Source organism: Cheilinus undulatus, linkage group 15 (assembly GCF_018320785.1).
Source record: "Cheilinus undulatus linkage group 15, ASM1832078v1, whole genome shotgun sequence".
In the NCBI taxonomy this organism is placed as follows: domain Eukaryota; kingdom Metazoa; phylum Chordata; class Actinopteri; order Labriformes; family Labridae; genus Cheilinus; species Cheilinus undulatus.
This window is the reverse complement of record NC_054879.1, coordinates 44305232-44322082: the sequence shown is the minus strand read 5'-3', so window position 1 is coordinate 44322082 and position 16851 is coordinate 44305232. Positions and strand designations below refer to the sequence as shown.

General features: G+C 39.1%; 1 protein-coding gene across 4 annotated transcripts in view; it reads right to left on the bottom strand.

The window, feature by feature from the left end:
• Positions 1–16851, bottom strand: part of grb14 (growth factor receptor-bound protein 14) — a 53735-nt gene that overhangs the window by 17397 nt on the left and 19487 nt on the right. For 2 of the 4 annotated variants that reach the window (XM_041807683.1, XM_041807682.1), the window contains one exon: positions 949–1105. In XM_041807683.1, the coding sequence (XP_041663617.1) occupies positions 949–1105 (157 nt within the window). Of the gene's footprint in view, positions 1–948; positions 1106–1412; positions 1724–8774; positions 8951–16851 lie in introns of those variants that run through there. The other 2 variants (XM_041807685.1, XM_041807684.1) reach the window with 2 other exon arrangements.

Genomic DNA, 16851 nt, shown 5'->3' with positions numbered 1-16851 from the left:
GAGGGGGTTTTGTTTTTTTTGGGCTATGGTCTTAAACTTTTGATCAGGTGATGAACAGCCTATTTTGGTTTAATTGTTGTTTTCAATAAATTGCTCACTCAAATTTTATTTGTCTCACTCCCATTTCTTCTTTTTGCATTTTGAAGCTTCTTAAGATCCAACAGTGCAAAATGTAAAATTCTTGCAATTTTTACAACTGGTCTAAGAATTTTGATCAGGACTGTGTGTGTGTGTGTGTGTGTGTGTATATATATATATATATATATATAAACCATTTGTATGTGCTAAGACTTGATGAGAAATCCTGCACTTTACAGTTTCACGACTATTTTGTATTCTCTAGTTAGACTTATTTTGTGATGTATCGTTATACAATTTTCTTGCAGTACATGAATTATCGCAGAATGGCTGTATCGTGATAATGTTGGTATTGTGGACCTTGTATCATACCGTGAGGTACCCTGTCATTCCCACCCCTTGTCTGAATTGTGACAGTTTGTTGAGATTAATAAGAGAATGTTGTTTGGATTGTAGTTTATGATTTTTTAAAAACTGTCTTTTAAACCCTTGATTCATATCAAGTGTTTAAAGTGTTTAAATTATAATTTTAATTCAGCTGGCATAAACTTCACTGTTTCTGTGTCCGTCTATGAGTTTCCATCCAGCTCCAGAGCCAAACCACTAGCCCTCAGTCTAGCCTTATGATACATAGTTGATTGAAAATCCTATGTTAAACATAATATTCAATAATATTTCATAAGTGACAAATGACTAAAAAATGTGTAACCATTCTAGATAGCTAGAAATAACTTTTCAACATGATTCAGCATATTAATCTAAAATTCTATAAAGTCACCGACAGTACTTAATTTTAGTTCAGAACCTGAAAATGGAAAATTGACCCAACATCCCTGAGAATTAATCTTTCATGAAAGAAGCCAATCTTACCGATCCCTAGGTGGGACAGGTGTTCAAACAGGGTCCAGCTGTGGTCATCAATGCAGTGGTTCTTCAGGACAAATAGCTGGCAAACGTCCCGAGCAGTGATGTCACTGGGGACCTCCACTGCTCTGCTGGTGTTGTCTTCATTATAAACTTTGATTACCTGCAACAAAAATAAAAGATTTTTCAATCTTACTGCAGGGTGGAAAACTTTCAACCCAGCAAAAGTAAGAACAGGATGATCCTGGTTTAAATTCTGGGGATAAAACTGAATTAAAGTGTCTGAAAAATTATTCAGTTTGATCCACAAACACCAGTCAGACAGTCTGTATTATAAAATCTAGAGTTTCTACAGTAGAGAAAGCAGGTCTCAGGATGTAAAGATCGAAGCTTTTAATAAACTATGCAATCTTATAACACCGCAATGAGAAATCAAACACTTAACAAATTAATCTGGAAGTATAACTCACCCCCCTGTTCAGATCCAAGCAGAGCTCTGAGTTTGAGCAAGCTCTGTAGCCTGTGCACGGCTGAGCACACAGCATTGCTAAAGAGATTTTTTGTAAGAAACATAAAAACAGACATCAGAGAGCACAGCGAGAGTCAGCCTGGAAGCAGCAAGCCTCCCTCCCTCCCTCTTTCTCTCTTTCTTTGCTCTCTGCTGCAGCCGAGCTGAAAGGAGGCAATTAGGCAAAACTGCCTCTTAGCACAGCCCTGTCGTGGCTCCACATATCAGTATCGATGGGGCTGATACCAAATCTCTCACAGCTTTACTTCAAGGAGTCAGAGATCAACCCGTTGCAGACGTGTACCCTGTTTATGGCAACGTGACGGCAATATTACAAATCTAAACCGAGGCATGCTCAAAAAGTCAAAACTAGCAACAGTTCCACACCACTTTCCACCCTGCAAGAGTTTAAATAGAGCGAGAGAGAGAGAGAGAGATAGAGAGGCTCTCCTCTCTTGCCTCACACACCCACAAGCACAAAGCCCTGCAGGAGCCCACAGAGCAATTACAAAGGTGCTGCTTAAATGTAATGCTAGTTGAGTAACCTCAGTCCAAAGTTTACACATGCAGGTGTCTCTCTTCTATCATTGACTTCTATTTGTAGTTTAAAGCCGGTCAGCCTGATGTCTTTGTGGTCAGCGCTCTGCAGGGCTGAGGTCTGAGCCCTCAAGGAGCCATCAGCAAATGGGAGTATCCCATTATGACATCACCCCTCAGTGTAAACCATTTAGTGTTTAATCTGCCCGCCTGGAGCCTTACAAGACAAATATCTTTGTTTGTGGATGTCTAACAAAGACGAGAGCCTACTTTAAACAGATTACTCCAGCTGCCAGTGTTTTAATATACTTATAATTGCATCAATGCACGCCAATTTAATTATATTTAATCTCTCTGAACAAACTCGGAGAAGAGCTTGACACAACAGCGCCAAATCATTGTCAATTAACATAAATAAAGTCTTGATTAATATGTCTCTCCTCTAGTCATGTTGAGAGCTGCATCTGCTAACATCTTCAGTCAAGTTGCTGGGAGGAATCGTCATCCTGAGAGCTCACCAAATCGAATCATTGAGGCGTCATATTTCAGTCGGAGCAGGGGAGGGTTTGACTGAGGCCAAGGAAACCTTTTTGCTGCATGAGCAAGAAAGTGTTTGCAAGCTAGTGTCTGTTTGCAATCCATGAATGCATGCACCAACAATGGATGAATGCAAGGAAATTCATCCAAACAATTCAATTTCTATATTACAGCATGTGCTGATATCAACTATGTAAAGGTTTTACAGGAAAGCTAGAACACTCCTTAGGGATGTAAAGAAAAGCTGAATTACAAACGGCATCTATCTATGTTGTTGATTATGAATGATCTTTCTGAAGGAGCTAGAGTATGACAATAGAAAACACTTCCAGAGAAGGGCTTCAGCATCGCCTGCCACTCTGAAAGGGTTCAATTCAAGGTAACACAAGCTATCTAAGCTCTGATTTCATCATTACAATACCAGAGTTGATTTTTGATACATTGCACTATTATCGCCAATTATTTGGTATGAAAACATGGAAAATAAATGCTGCATTCACTCATTTATTTAGCATACAGTGCATATAAAAAGTGCCCCCCCCCCCCCCGGATGTTTTACTCTTTAATTTATAAATCAATAATGCCAATTGGAAACAAATTTCTACAAAGTAATGTAGATTAATCAAAAATATGTAATGGAAGATGAGTGACTACATTAATATTCACCCCCTGTTAAGCGACTGACCTTATTCAACAGAGAAAAACTGGTGCTTATAGTCTCACAATTAGTGATATGGGGATCACCTGATAGCAGTGAATGTAGTAAAAGACACCTGTGTGGAAGGTCCAGTCACTGGGTAATCAGTATGCCTAGCTACCATTACACCATGAAGACAAAGAACACTCCAAGCACCTCAGAGAAAAGGTGATTTTAAAGTATATTTCAGGGTTTCGATGCAAAAACATTCCCAAGGCTCTGAACATCCCCCAGAGTTCAGTTGAATCCATTATTAAGAAATGGAAGGAATATGTCACGTTATTCCAGACTGTCCTCAAAAACTGAGTGAGCGTGCAAGAAGGAGACTAGTGAGAGAGGCCACCAAGACACCTATGACCACTCTGAAGGAGTTCCTAGCTTCAGCAGCTGAGATGAGAGACTCTGCAGACAGCAACAGTTGGCCAGGTTCTTCACCAGTCAAAGCTTTATGGGAGAGCGGCAAAGAGAAAGCCACTGTTGAAGAAAACTCAAATCCAATCTCAACTAGAGTTGGCCAGATGAGACCAAAATGGTGCTTTTTGGCCATCAGACAAGATGCTATTACACTGCATATCACCATAAACAAACTATCCCCACTGTGAAGCATGGTGGTGGCAGCATCATGCTGTGGGGATGCTTCTTGGCTACCAGCCTTGAAAGGGTTGTGAAGGTATGGGGGTAAAAAAAAATGTGGCAAAATATAGAAAAATCCTGGAGGAAAATCTTATTCAGTCTGTTCTGGAGAGGCTCAGTCAAAGCTTAGACCTCAGTCAAACAGAGAGATTGTGGCTGGACTTGAAAAGGGCTGTTTATGCCTGGTCTCTGTGCAACCTGAGCTTGAGCAGTTTTGCAAAGAAGAATGGAGCAAAATTGCAGAATCCAGATGTGCAAACCTGATTGAGAGCTAATTTAAATTACACATTTTATTCAATAAACATTTGAAGTTTCCCCATTAAATGAAAAGAGGAGCCATATGAATTGTAATGATGTTTGAATATTTAACTAAATTACACAGAGGACAGACATACAAACAGCTGATCAGTTAGCATCACAAAAATGCAAAAGGTAAAAAAAACCAGGTGTATGCTGCACAGCCATTAAGCTCAAACTACCACAGAAGAAGGAGAGAAAGAGAGCGTGGCTGACAGGAGTCGCGTAGATCAGTGGTTCCTGAAGTGGGGGCCAGGACCCCCAAGGGAGCACAGGATGCTCTCCGAACCACAAAAAGAAATTTCATATTATTTAAAATCAAACATTTTATCTATTGTCTTTAAAATGTTGTTATTGTTGTTGTGCTTAAATGCAAGTAAAAGTTATAGAAACTATGTAAAATGCAAGTTTTGTTCATGATGCTTCATGCATTTTCATGTGCTTTACCCCCCTCTAGGGAAGATGGGGATCCTCGATTTCTGACGCCATTATTTTGGGGGTCACGGGCTGAAGAGTATGGGAACTCCTGATGTAGATGGATGAAGATGATAGTGCTAGCTTTTACAAGTCTGTGTTTAACAACTGATCCCTGATTGATGGTTTGACTCAGACCAGATCATGTTTTAGAGAGGAGGGTGATTGCCAACACAGATCTGACAGACTCATTCAAAGGAAAAATTCAGTTTCATCAAATGTTTGATCAAACATTGTTGTAACTAAATTTCAAATTTTTGCCAACTTTTAAATCTGCTTGTCATCTTAAATATCAGGGAGCAGGTATGACAACTTTTCTAAACCTGGAAATTCACACTTAAAGGGCACACATAGGTAAAATTAAGCACATAAGTTATAAAATAACGAAAGATTTAATTGATCGGTAACATTGTGCATCAGTATATTAATGTGTGACTCTGAAAGCTCATAAATCCACCATTATTTATTATCTTTAAGGCCATGTAATTGAAAATAGTGTGTTGCAGGAGCTGTTAATCATTAGTTAAGAGTTTCTAATGAATGGCCAGGCAAGGTAGCATACTGCATCAGCAGCTGATACCTTAATCAGTGAACAGAGAGCTGCATTCATCCGACAGCAGCGATGATTAAAAGGAACACGTGGTTTCACTTGAGAAGCATTCATGCTTGCAGACGTCAGGTCAATCCAGTTCACCTCTTTGTTGCAACATCTTAAAATAAATACTGTTATCTGAAAATTTACCTGTTATCTGTTACTGAAAGAGAAACTACACATCACTTTTAGCCACTTTAACATGTTTATTTTATGAACTGTACATCAATGGAGCAACATGAAACCTGACTGAAGGGAAACATTTCAAAGCACTGGGTCTCTGCTGCTTCAGTCTGTAAACACAGGCTAAATGTTGATTTGCTGGTTACTTCTCATAGGTGTTTGGATGAAGAAGGGCATTATTTACTGTGTTACAAAAGAGAAAAAACAAAAAACACAACCTGGACCAGGCAGAGTAAATCCAGACATGTAGCCCTGCATACAGTCCTGTTGAACATAAACCTCTCTATTAAACCTTCTTATCTCAAGGACAGGACACTGTGAGCCATTTTGCCAATTAGACAGCTCTGGTTTAACCTTGAACTGCACTCCCACAGCTGCAGCTCTATCGCTGGTGAGGATGTGGCCTCAAGCTGCATCTATCTCTGAAACCAGAGAAACGTCCTCCCAGCAGCGGGAAAAACCTGACGGTTGTAGCATCTTACTGGACTTTCTATTCCTGCGGTTTATACCTTCAATGCAGAATGGAGAACTGGTGGGCGACAACTTTAAACCCCAAATATAACGAGAGCTGGATCTCCAGAATAGCAAGAGAATTCACTTTGCATGAGTAGAGAAAAAAGCTGGACAAACTGTATGTTGTTAATATGGAGGACATATTTTACCCCTTTAAGACAAGTTTATATCAGTCTCAGAGGTCCCCAAACCATGCCTGTGTTTGTTGCTGAGAAAAACACTCCAGTATTGGATTTTTGCATGTCTAAAAACCCATCTGTTTCAGCCTTGTTCAGACTGAGTTGTTTCTGTGTCTTTAAATGTTGATGAGCTGTCTGACAACGCCCCTGACCACACCCCTCTCAGGAAATGGATTTAGCTCTCCTGATCCTCCTATCAGCTAGCAGTAAAGAGGAGGATCAGGAGAGAAGGATCACTTTCTTCCAAGCTGGGAGGGCCAACTGAACCTGGGGGCAGGGCTAACTCCCCACATGACATCATGGGGGGGGGGGGAATCTGAGAACAGCTTGTTTCAGCACACATTTTCTGAAAGGTGGAGGTGAGGGGTGGGGGTGATTTTTCCTGATTCTTGGGGGGATTGTGGACAGGCTTACTAGTATTGGCTTTGATTTTATTATCTGTAAATTGTTTTATAGCTATCTTTTTAATAGACGTCATTGTGTAAAGGCTAGAAACATTCTGAGTTTTTATCTTTATCTAAAGGTGTCCCACAAGGATCAGTTCTGGGCCCTATTTTATATACTATCTATATTAATAATGTTGTTTCCTCCTGAACAGACTATCATGTCCACCTTTATGCTGATGATATTATTTTACACTGCTCTGCTGATTCTGCCCAGCTAGATGTAGAGAAACTTCAATGGTCTTCAAAACGCTTTTATTACTCTTAAGTTGTCTCATAATGCATGTAAAACAAAATGTTTGATCTCCTCCAGAGCTAGAGATGTAGATTTTAACAGTCTTCAACTATCGACACTCAGTGGTAGCAGTATTTAAATATCTTAGTATTTGGCTGGATGAATCGTTCACTTTGAAACACCATATTGAGATTCTAACCAGTAAACTTTGACAGAAACATGGGTTTCTGTTTCTCCTCCTGATTGTAGGAAGCTTGGAGCTATTTTTCTGTCTGTACTTGATTATGGTGATATCATCTACAGACATGCTGCTGCTTCCACACTCAAACCTCTAGATTCTGTTTATCACTCTGTTCTTAGATTCATAACTGGGCATCCTTACAATACTCATCATTGTATTCTGTATAACAAAGTTGGATGGTCCTCTTTGGCACAAAGGCATGATAAACACTTGTATGTTTCTATCCGTAAGTCCCTGATTGGACGTATACCTTCTTATATAACATCTATGCTGAACTGGACCACTGGACATTATCAAACTCACTCTACTGACTGTTTAATGCTGCAGGTCCTGAAGGTTTACTCTGAACTGGGTAAATCTACATTCAGCTATTGTGTTAATTTTGGCAGCTATTTTTTATTTTAGTCTTAGTCTTTAAATGAAATGCATTTTAGTTTTAGTCATATTTTACTCATTTCTATCTTTTTTAGTTTTTGTCTAGTTTTAGTCCAAGTATTTATTTTCTTGCTTTGTACAGCTGACAGGCAGAATAGATACTGCTGCATTGTTTTTTAGAGATTAGTGGAGAAATATGAGTTCGAATGTCTGATGGAAACTACATTACATTCTGGTCTAGTTTTAGTCATCTTGATGAAAACTAAACTTTAGTTTTTGTCAGTTTTAGTCATCCCAGATCTGTTTTTGTTAGTCTTAGTCTAGTTTTTGTCATGGAAAAAAGGCTGTCGCAAAACATTTTTAGTCGACGAAATTAACACTGCTATTGTGTTCCCAATATGTGGAATAATTTACAACAAAGTCTGAGGAGTGATACACTTGTTCCTCTTAGAAAATGTAAGATGATGATCTCAAATAATTTCACCACGGTGTTTGACTGTTTTTACTGATCTTTCCTGTCTTGTTTTAATTTGCTCTACTTGTGTCGCTGTTTGTATCCCAACATCATTGTAAAAGAGGGAAACTGCAATGATTTTTCAAGAATTAAATAAAGGTAAACAATAAAAATAATAATAATAAAGAAGGATTTAGTGTGACATGTCATCACATTTGCACCAAACAATTCAAACAGATGGCTCAACAAGAATGCGACTCACCTTTTAAAGAACTTAAATCCAGTCCGAACAATAGTTTTCAAACTAGACAAACTTTATAAACAAAGGACTATATTTCTGAAATTAAAACTATGCATCCTTGTACTTTGAGTTACAGACTGACACCTAAAATGTCATATATTAATAAAGCTATTTATTTGTGACCAACTTTTTAAATTCAATTTTAGCAGAAGTAGCAGGTGTTCATCCTCATGTATCAGTAACATTGCATAAATTCAAATAATTATAATTAACAGTGAGACACTACAACATTACAAACCTGCAAATACTTATCCTTTTCATTCCAAAACCCAAACCTTCACGAGTCTTTCTCTGCAGTGTCTAAGTCAAGAGTGATCTTTACAATACATCAAGAGAATGCCTATAAAAGAAACTAATAAATCTGTATTTCAATAGAATAACAAGGACAAAGAATTGGAAAAAATGCTCAACTCTATTTTCAATCACAACACTACCTGCGAGCTTAATCCTAGCAGCTGAAAGCTCCATTATTGAAATATCTATCAATGAACTTTTCCATTGCTGTGTAGAGAGTAGAGCGTGTGTGTTATAAAAACAAAGGAAGACACTCCTCCCTTTAACATAAAAAAGAAAAGTGTTACATAAAATATGAGGATATGAAGAGATACTCCAGAGGAGATTAATGTTTCCTACCCGCTTCTGCAGACAGAGAGGTGTGATGGCGGGCAGCGTGACTCTTCTCGCATGAAAATTCATGCTTTAAAATTCAAGCTTTCACAATTTACTACATGTAAAATATCCACACATAGGAACTTAAAACAAAAACGCACGGTTTGAGAATAATGATCATCGATAGTAATCAATGAGTATGAAAAAACAAAACAGGTACAATGTAACTTGTAGGAGCTTTATAATGTGTTACATTGAAATCCTTCACACTGATAGTGTGAGAATCTCGCCTTGTTTCCCCCCACGCACAAACTCCTCCTTTGTCCTTGGGAATGAAGGAGCCTCTTCCTTTTTGGACAACAGTTACAAACACCAAACTGAAAGAAAAAATATTTTCCCATGGTGGCCAGAATTATAAAATACAGTACAAGGCCTGAGACGGCGAAAACACTCTGAATCAAAGTATCAACTTGGTCCAGTGAAACTGTAGAAATTCACAACACAGGAGATAAAGACCGCCCAGGATGTCTGAGAGTCTGATTGTTTTTCCTTACTTTGCAGCTAGACACTACCAGGACTATTTTTAGCCACCGTCAAATAATACAATCCCCAAACCAATTTATTTGCATGTTAATATGTTGAGTTAATGTTGTGTAACAGTTGTTTAAATAAAGTTTGGAAGAGGTCTGTACAGTCTATTGTGTGTTCCAAATTATTATGCAAACTGGATTTTAGTGTCATAAATATTACATTTTTAGTTCTTCAATGAAACTCATGGATGGTTTTGTTTCTAAGGGCTCTTTGGATCACTGAAATCAATCTCAGACACCTGTGATCATTAGTTTACCAGGTGAGCCCAATTAAAGGAAAACTACTTAAGAAGTACGTTCCACATTATTAAGCAGGCCACAGGTTTCAGCAATATGAGAAAGAAAAAGGACTTCTGCTGCTGAAAAGCCTCCAATGGTGCAATGCCTTGGACAAGGTATGACAACATGAGATATTTTAGGAAAACTTAAGCGTGATCATCATACTGTGAGGAAATTTGTGGCTGATTCAGAGCACAGTGGGGTTTGTGCGGATAAAGGCCAGACAAATTCATGGGATTATGAGAGCAGATGCTAAAATGCCATTACAAAGCAGCAAAAAGGTATTTGAAGCTGCTGGTGCCTCTGGAGTCCCACCAACCTCAAGGTGTAGGATCCTCTAGAAGCTTGCAGTCATGTATAAACCTACTATTCAGCCACCCCTAACCAATGCTCACAAGCAGAAATGGTTGCAGTGGGCCCAGAAATACATGAAGACTCATTTTCAAACAGTCTTGTTTAGGGATGAGTGCCGTGCAACCCTGGATGGTCCAGATGGAGGAGTAGTGGATGGTTGGTAGATGGCCTCCATGTCCCAATGAGGCCGGGATGTCAACAAGGAGGGGGCGGAGTCATGTTTGGGCTGGAATCATGAGAGCTGATAGGCCCCTTTAGGGTCCCTGAAGGTGTGAAAATGACCTCGGCAAAGTATCTAGAGTTTCTGACTGACCACTTTCTTCCATGGTACAAAAAGAAGAACCATGCCTTCCATAGCAAAATTATTTTCATGTAAGCCAATGCACCATCTTATGCTGCTGAGACTACCTCTGTATCATTGTCTGCTATGGGCATAAAAGGAGAGAAACTCATGGTGTGGCCCCCATCCTTCCCTGACCTCAGTGCTGCAGTACCGTTCCTATACCGTAGCCGCTGTTTCAGAATGGCAGCCAGTGTTGAGGCTGCACCTCAGAGACGTTGCACATCCCACGCAAGAAGGATTTTAAGATTTGAGGTCTCTTCTATTTTTTCCCAGTTATCAGTCAAACTAGACAAGAAAATGGTAAATACAGAACCATATTTACCTTGTTGTAGCCATTATGTATGTTCACATCAGTAGAATATGTTTGAAATCTGTTTCTTGATGAACCAGATGAAGACCACAAGCTAGAACGCATCTGTTTAATAAAGCTGTTCCCTAAACTTCTACTATTTATGAAGCTTTCTGTTTTCACACAGTTCAAGATGAACACAGTACGAAAACACATCCGGTTTGCACTTTTCAAAGTAAAAGCACAGATTACCATTTCTTAGGAGAAACGTCCTTCATTTCTACATAATGCTTTTATTTTGAAAAGCCACTGGCACTGTTCCACTTTACACTGAATCCAGGCACTTTTAGGAGGTTTACTGAGGTAAAATTTAGGAGGAATGACCGAGCTGTGACAGCAGGGAGACAAAACCAACATGCAGCAAACTCCTGTCTGGTATAAAAGCTGTTATAAAGGCAACAGCTGCAAGCAGCAAAACATACTGCCAGTCTGGAAAACCAGTTACTGCATGGGAATGGCAAGGAGCGCTAGTGACATCACAGTATCAGCGCGGACCAAAACAAGGCGACCTCCTGGTGAGTTTATAAACTCAAATTACTCAAAATGCAGATATAAGATAAGCAAGGTTTTTAGTTCATTATACATATGAGAGATACAAATATCTATCCAACAAGATGAACTTGCAGGGTTCCCTTTAAGATGTAAGGGTTTACATTTTCACATTTTCTAACAGGCAACAACAAATAAAATGTGGATATTTTTGTTGTTTCAATACAGAATAGCAGATATTTAAAAGCTATGCATTTCAGTCAAAGCAAAGTTCTAAATATATAGTGAGTTTGAGTCAATATTAGAAAAATGCTTTTTAATAATAATGCTCCACTGCATCATAATTTATTCAAACATTTAGACCCTTACAGAGAGACAGAGGGAGAATTGGAGGTCCAAAATAGTTCTTACTCCCACAGCCACAATTCACAACCCACATCTGTTTTAATGTACGAATAGACAAAGAGGCCTTGTGAATGTGCCATCTCTGCAGGACACGCCCATTTTCAAGCCTCTGTGTCTATGATTGCAACGTAAAGCATAAGAATCAAGGAGAAATAAAGACAGTTGTAAGTGATGTTACAATGTCAAATATACTTTAAACCTATACTTTTAATGAATTTAACTTTTAACTGCTACGTGAAACTAGAGAGGAGTATTTATTCCTGATTTTACAGAACAAACAAGGGCTTGTGTGAAAAACACCAGATGCCACTACAGTAAAGCCACTAATGCGACTGAAGAGACTGTAGAAGAAGGACACTAGTGAGGAATGTCACATCACTAATAATATTTTCAAACATGCTTGGGTCTATTTAACCTAAAAACCAACTAGTCCGGGACTTAAATGTGCCATTTTAGTTTCAGTATTTTTGGCACCAATCACCGCCCTTTCTTTCAACTCCTGAGAACAACCCGGAAAGGTCGAACCTCCTACAACAGCCTCTGTGTTTATCTGGAAACAGCACACTGACACTGTGAGAGCACAGACAAGCAGACGCTGTGAGTTATCACACAGCTAAAATGAATTGGAATTAATGGAGCAAGAGTGATAACAGAGTCTCCACAACTCCCATAACAAAGTCAGCTCCAGACACATTGTCCTTCACTGGCACTGATTCAACCAAGACCTCTTACAGGCTCTGTTAACGGTTCAGCGGTGCATACAGTATATGCAGGTATGTATAGCCACCTCTGGTGAGAGGCTGTGCAGGGTGGATTTATAAAAACAGCATAAGGAGAACAGGAGATCTAGCAGAGCAAGGATGCATGCTGGAGTGGAAATGCATTCAGCATATGATGACTTTTCTTCTTCAGTCCATAATATGCTTACTTTTAAGGTAAGCATTGCAGGTAACTTAAAATCATAGTAATGAAATAAATGCATGAATAAATGTCTATCATTCACATCTATAAAATCTGTAAGAAAACAAACCAAATCATGTTTTGATTTTGTTTAAATACTGGCTTAAAATCATGCACCTAAAAACAAGCACAGGTATGAATCAGAGTCAGAGTTGACAAGATCCTTGTGCAGGCTGTCAGAATCTAAGCTGACAGCATCAATGAATGATGATGCCAAGATTTGTGTTATAATAATAATCTAAAGTGACATCAAGGGAAATGCTATTAAACCAGGCAAGGCGTGGTAAAGGATGCATTATCACTGACGTATCAAAGTTTTAGACAGAGCAACATCAGCAGGAATCTGAGGTGCATTTACATGGTATTTAAACTGTTTGCTTTTGATAAGATCAGCATGTGTGTATGTGTGTGTGTTTGTGTTACTTGTGTTTGGTATGACTACACACGCTCTGTTTGGCTATCAGACTGCTCTCATGATTTCAGACCTTGTAAAGCCACTTCTCATTCGACCCCAGAGTGCAGCTGACACTCCACACAGTACCGTTAAAACACTGAATCACACCCAATCAGACACATTTTGTTCCTTTTTCCAATTTAAAATAATCATTAAAGCAGGGGTGCACAATAATGTGTTTTTATCTGATATGCCGATATCAACAAAATCATTTTAGCTGATATTGGTATCAATATTTAAATGTAGTAAAACTCCAGCCTTAAAACCCACAATTTGAACAATGAACAAATTGAAGTATTTCAGACCTTAAAACACACTTTAATGTGAGGAATGATGTAGAATAAAGAAAGAGACTTAAACTGAAGAAGGTCTGTTAATCCAGCACAAGCTTGCTTGTTCATATGGCCAATATTCACAGCTTTAATAGGCAGGTTCTATAGCTAAAATATGGGTTGTGAATATCAGCAAAAAATGTTCACATCTGCCGATACAACAGTTTAAACTAATATCTGCTAGGGCTGGGAAATTAAATTAAATCGCAATATGGCCTGCTGCGATGTTCAAATTGCAGAAGGTGCAATATTTCTTTGACCTGAAATTTGTCATTCATTTTTTTAGAATAGTCTACAAAAAAAAATCCTACCTTCTTCATTTTTTTACTTTTGTCTTAATAAATATAAGAATGTCAAAAACCCTTTAATGCAACAATTCATAGTTGATTTTTCAATACAAGTCAAAATCATCAGAATTCAACACTTTTAAAGAATTGTTCAGCCCTTGTTTAGGAATAACAGAAAGTTAAGGAATAATTGTAATGGCAATATTGGGGGGAAAAAATTGCAGTTAGATTATTTCCAAAATCGTTCAGTCCTAATATCTGCTGATACAGATACACCAATAGTTTTGTGCATCCATACATTGAAGTAAAATGGGCATGGCAAACACTGGCATCCATGATTAGGCAGAAATACAATGGGGTTTTTTGGCACTATTTTGACTGAGAAAAAGGGGATTACATTGCTAAGAAGCTGTGTCAACTGAAACTCACAGATAACTGAAGCACTGAGTGATGATATTTGCAGGAATGAGGACGCTGGCCTATATCCAAGACCCAAGTCCCAAGTAAATCCAAAATGCAGTTTCTAAATTATGATTTTATTTATTAAGGGGAAAAAATCCAAACCTTTCTGGTCCTATGTGAAAGGTTACAAAGCCATTTCCAAGGCTTTGGGACTCCATGGTCAGAGCCATTATCCACAAATGGAGAAAACTGGGAACAGTGGTGGACCTTCCCAACCAAAATGACTCCAAGAGTGCAATGACGACTCATCCAGGAGGACACAAAACAACCCAGAATGAAATCCAAAGGCCTGCAGGCCTTACTGGCCTCAGTTAAGGTCAGAGTTCATGACTCAACAACAAGAAAGACACTGGGCAACAATGGCATCATGGGAGAGTTCCAAGGCAAAAACCACTGCTGACAAAAAAGAACACAAAGGCTCGTGTCACATTTGCCAAGAAACTTCCTGATGATCCCCAAGACTTTTGGAGAAATATTCTGTGGACTGACGAGAAAAAAGTTGAACTTTCTGGAAGGTGTGCAGCCCGTTACATCTGGAGTAAAAATAACAGCGTTTGATAAAAAGAAAATCATGCCAAGAGTCAAACATGGTGGGGGCAGTGTGATGGTCTGGGGCTGCTTTGCTGCTTCAGGTCCTGGACCACTTGCTGTGATTGATGGAACAATGAATTCTGCTGTCTACCAGATAATCCTGAAGGCCAACGTCCGGCCATCAGTTCATGCCCTCAAGATCAAGAGCTCTTGGGTTAACGACCCGAAACATACCAGCAAGTCCACCTCTGAATGGCTAAAAAATAAAATAAAATTAAGGTTTTGGAGTGGCCAAGTCAAAGTCTGGACTTAAATCCAGTTGAAATGCTGTGGTGTGACCTTAAACGGGCAGTTCATGTTGGAAAACCCTCCAATATGACTGAGTTTAAACAATTCTGTGAAGAAGAGTGGGTCAAAAGTCCTCCACAGCGATGAGTAAAAGCATGTTTTTGACTGAATAAGAACTCCTTTTCCACTTGTAGCAGGTCCTGGTTCACAAAGCCAAGTAGCCTGACTGACCACGAAACCAGCTAGAGTATATAAAAACAAAATCATGATCTGTGAATCCCTACTGATGGCCGTCTATTACTGCAGCAACTATATAGACTTCTTAAAGAATAGACGTCTTGTTTCACTCATTAAAAGTTAAACCGAGCCAAGCAGTGTATGCTTCACAGCTGAGATAGCAGCAGGCTGGTGAAGCCAGACAATGTGGGCTTTAGACTTCAGACCAACAAAGAAAGAACATTTCATCCCACATGACCGTCTGTCTGAAAAGAAGTGGAAGAAAGACGGAGAGAAATAAAAGAGCTGCACGTGCATCTCATATCAGATGACTTCCTATATAGAACACTGTCTGTTAGGCACAAGGAATGGGAGTTTTGTGCAAGACTACAGAGCTACGGCTTTTTATTTTTACTCCTCATATTAGTGTTGCTATTTATCACTTCAGCACACATGCCAAATCACCGCTTACTATGACAAGCAGTGTTTGTGAAAGTCAAATTAAATGTAATGATTTCCATTTGTTAAGAAGCAGCAGTGTGAGAACGTTTTAGGTTGAATGGAGAGAATAAATAAATGTTTCATGTCTTATTTGTGACCCCGACCACTCGTACATCTGCTGTAGAAGAGGGACTGAAACTCAGAGGGAAGAACATGTTGCATCTGAAATAACATCTCTACAGGGGCAGGCATTTCCTCTGAGTCATATGGCTGAACTGAACACTCAACACCGTCTGGACGCACGCTGTCTCTGGGCTTCTGGTTTTGGGAAGAGTCCAAGCATGACAGCCCACTATATTCCTGGAGAGAGGAGGCTGTGCCAGCTACTTGGACTTCCTCAGAAAATGGTTTATTTTGCCATTGTGTCATGAAGATTTGCCAGTTCTTTCATGATGACACGCTCAAAGCCAGATTACACTGTACTAATTTGAAGTATCAGTAATTATCCTCACAATAAATAACTGCTCACATTACCGGTTTCTGAATTTTACACATAAACACACCATCAACATTACGCTGCTTTCTGTCTGCAGTGATGAGGTTCAACAGGATTTTACATTACAAAATTATCTCTAATGTAACTGCTTTTAGTCCTCCACGGACCCCAACACACATTTTTCCAAAAGGGAAAATTAGAGGAATAGGCGGCAGTGGAGCTGGCTTTTAATTTCTGCAATATAAAGAAAAACTACTGGGTAACTACTGTAATTTTGGATTTTCATGTTGGAGTAATTGGTAAAAACACTTGTGGTGTTACATTAAAAACCATGTTTGATGTTGTTTAGATATATTTGATATTTGGTAGTGTTTTGATATTGAGAAATACACTATATTGCCAAAAGTTTTCACTCACCTGCCTTGACTCACATATGAACTCAAGTGACATCCCATTCTTAATCCATAGGGTTTAATATGACATCGGTCCACCCTTTGCAGCTATAACAGCTTCAACCCTTCTGGGAAGGCTTTCCACAAGGTTTAGGAGTGTGTTTATGGGAATTTTTGACCATTCTTCCAGAAGCGCATTTGTCAGGTCACACACTGATGTTGGACGAGAAGGCCTGGCTCTCAGTCTCCGCTCTAATTCATCCCAAAGGTGTTCTATCGGGTTGAGGCCAGGCCAGTCTAGTTGATCCACACCAAACTCTCTCATCCATGTCTTTATGGACCTTGCTTTGTGCACTGGTGCACAGTCATGTTGGAACAGGAAGGGGCCATCCCCAAACTGTTCCCACAAAGTTGGGAGCATGGAATTGTCCAA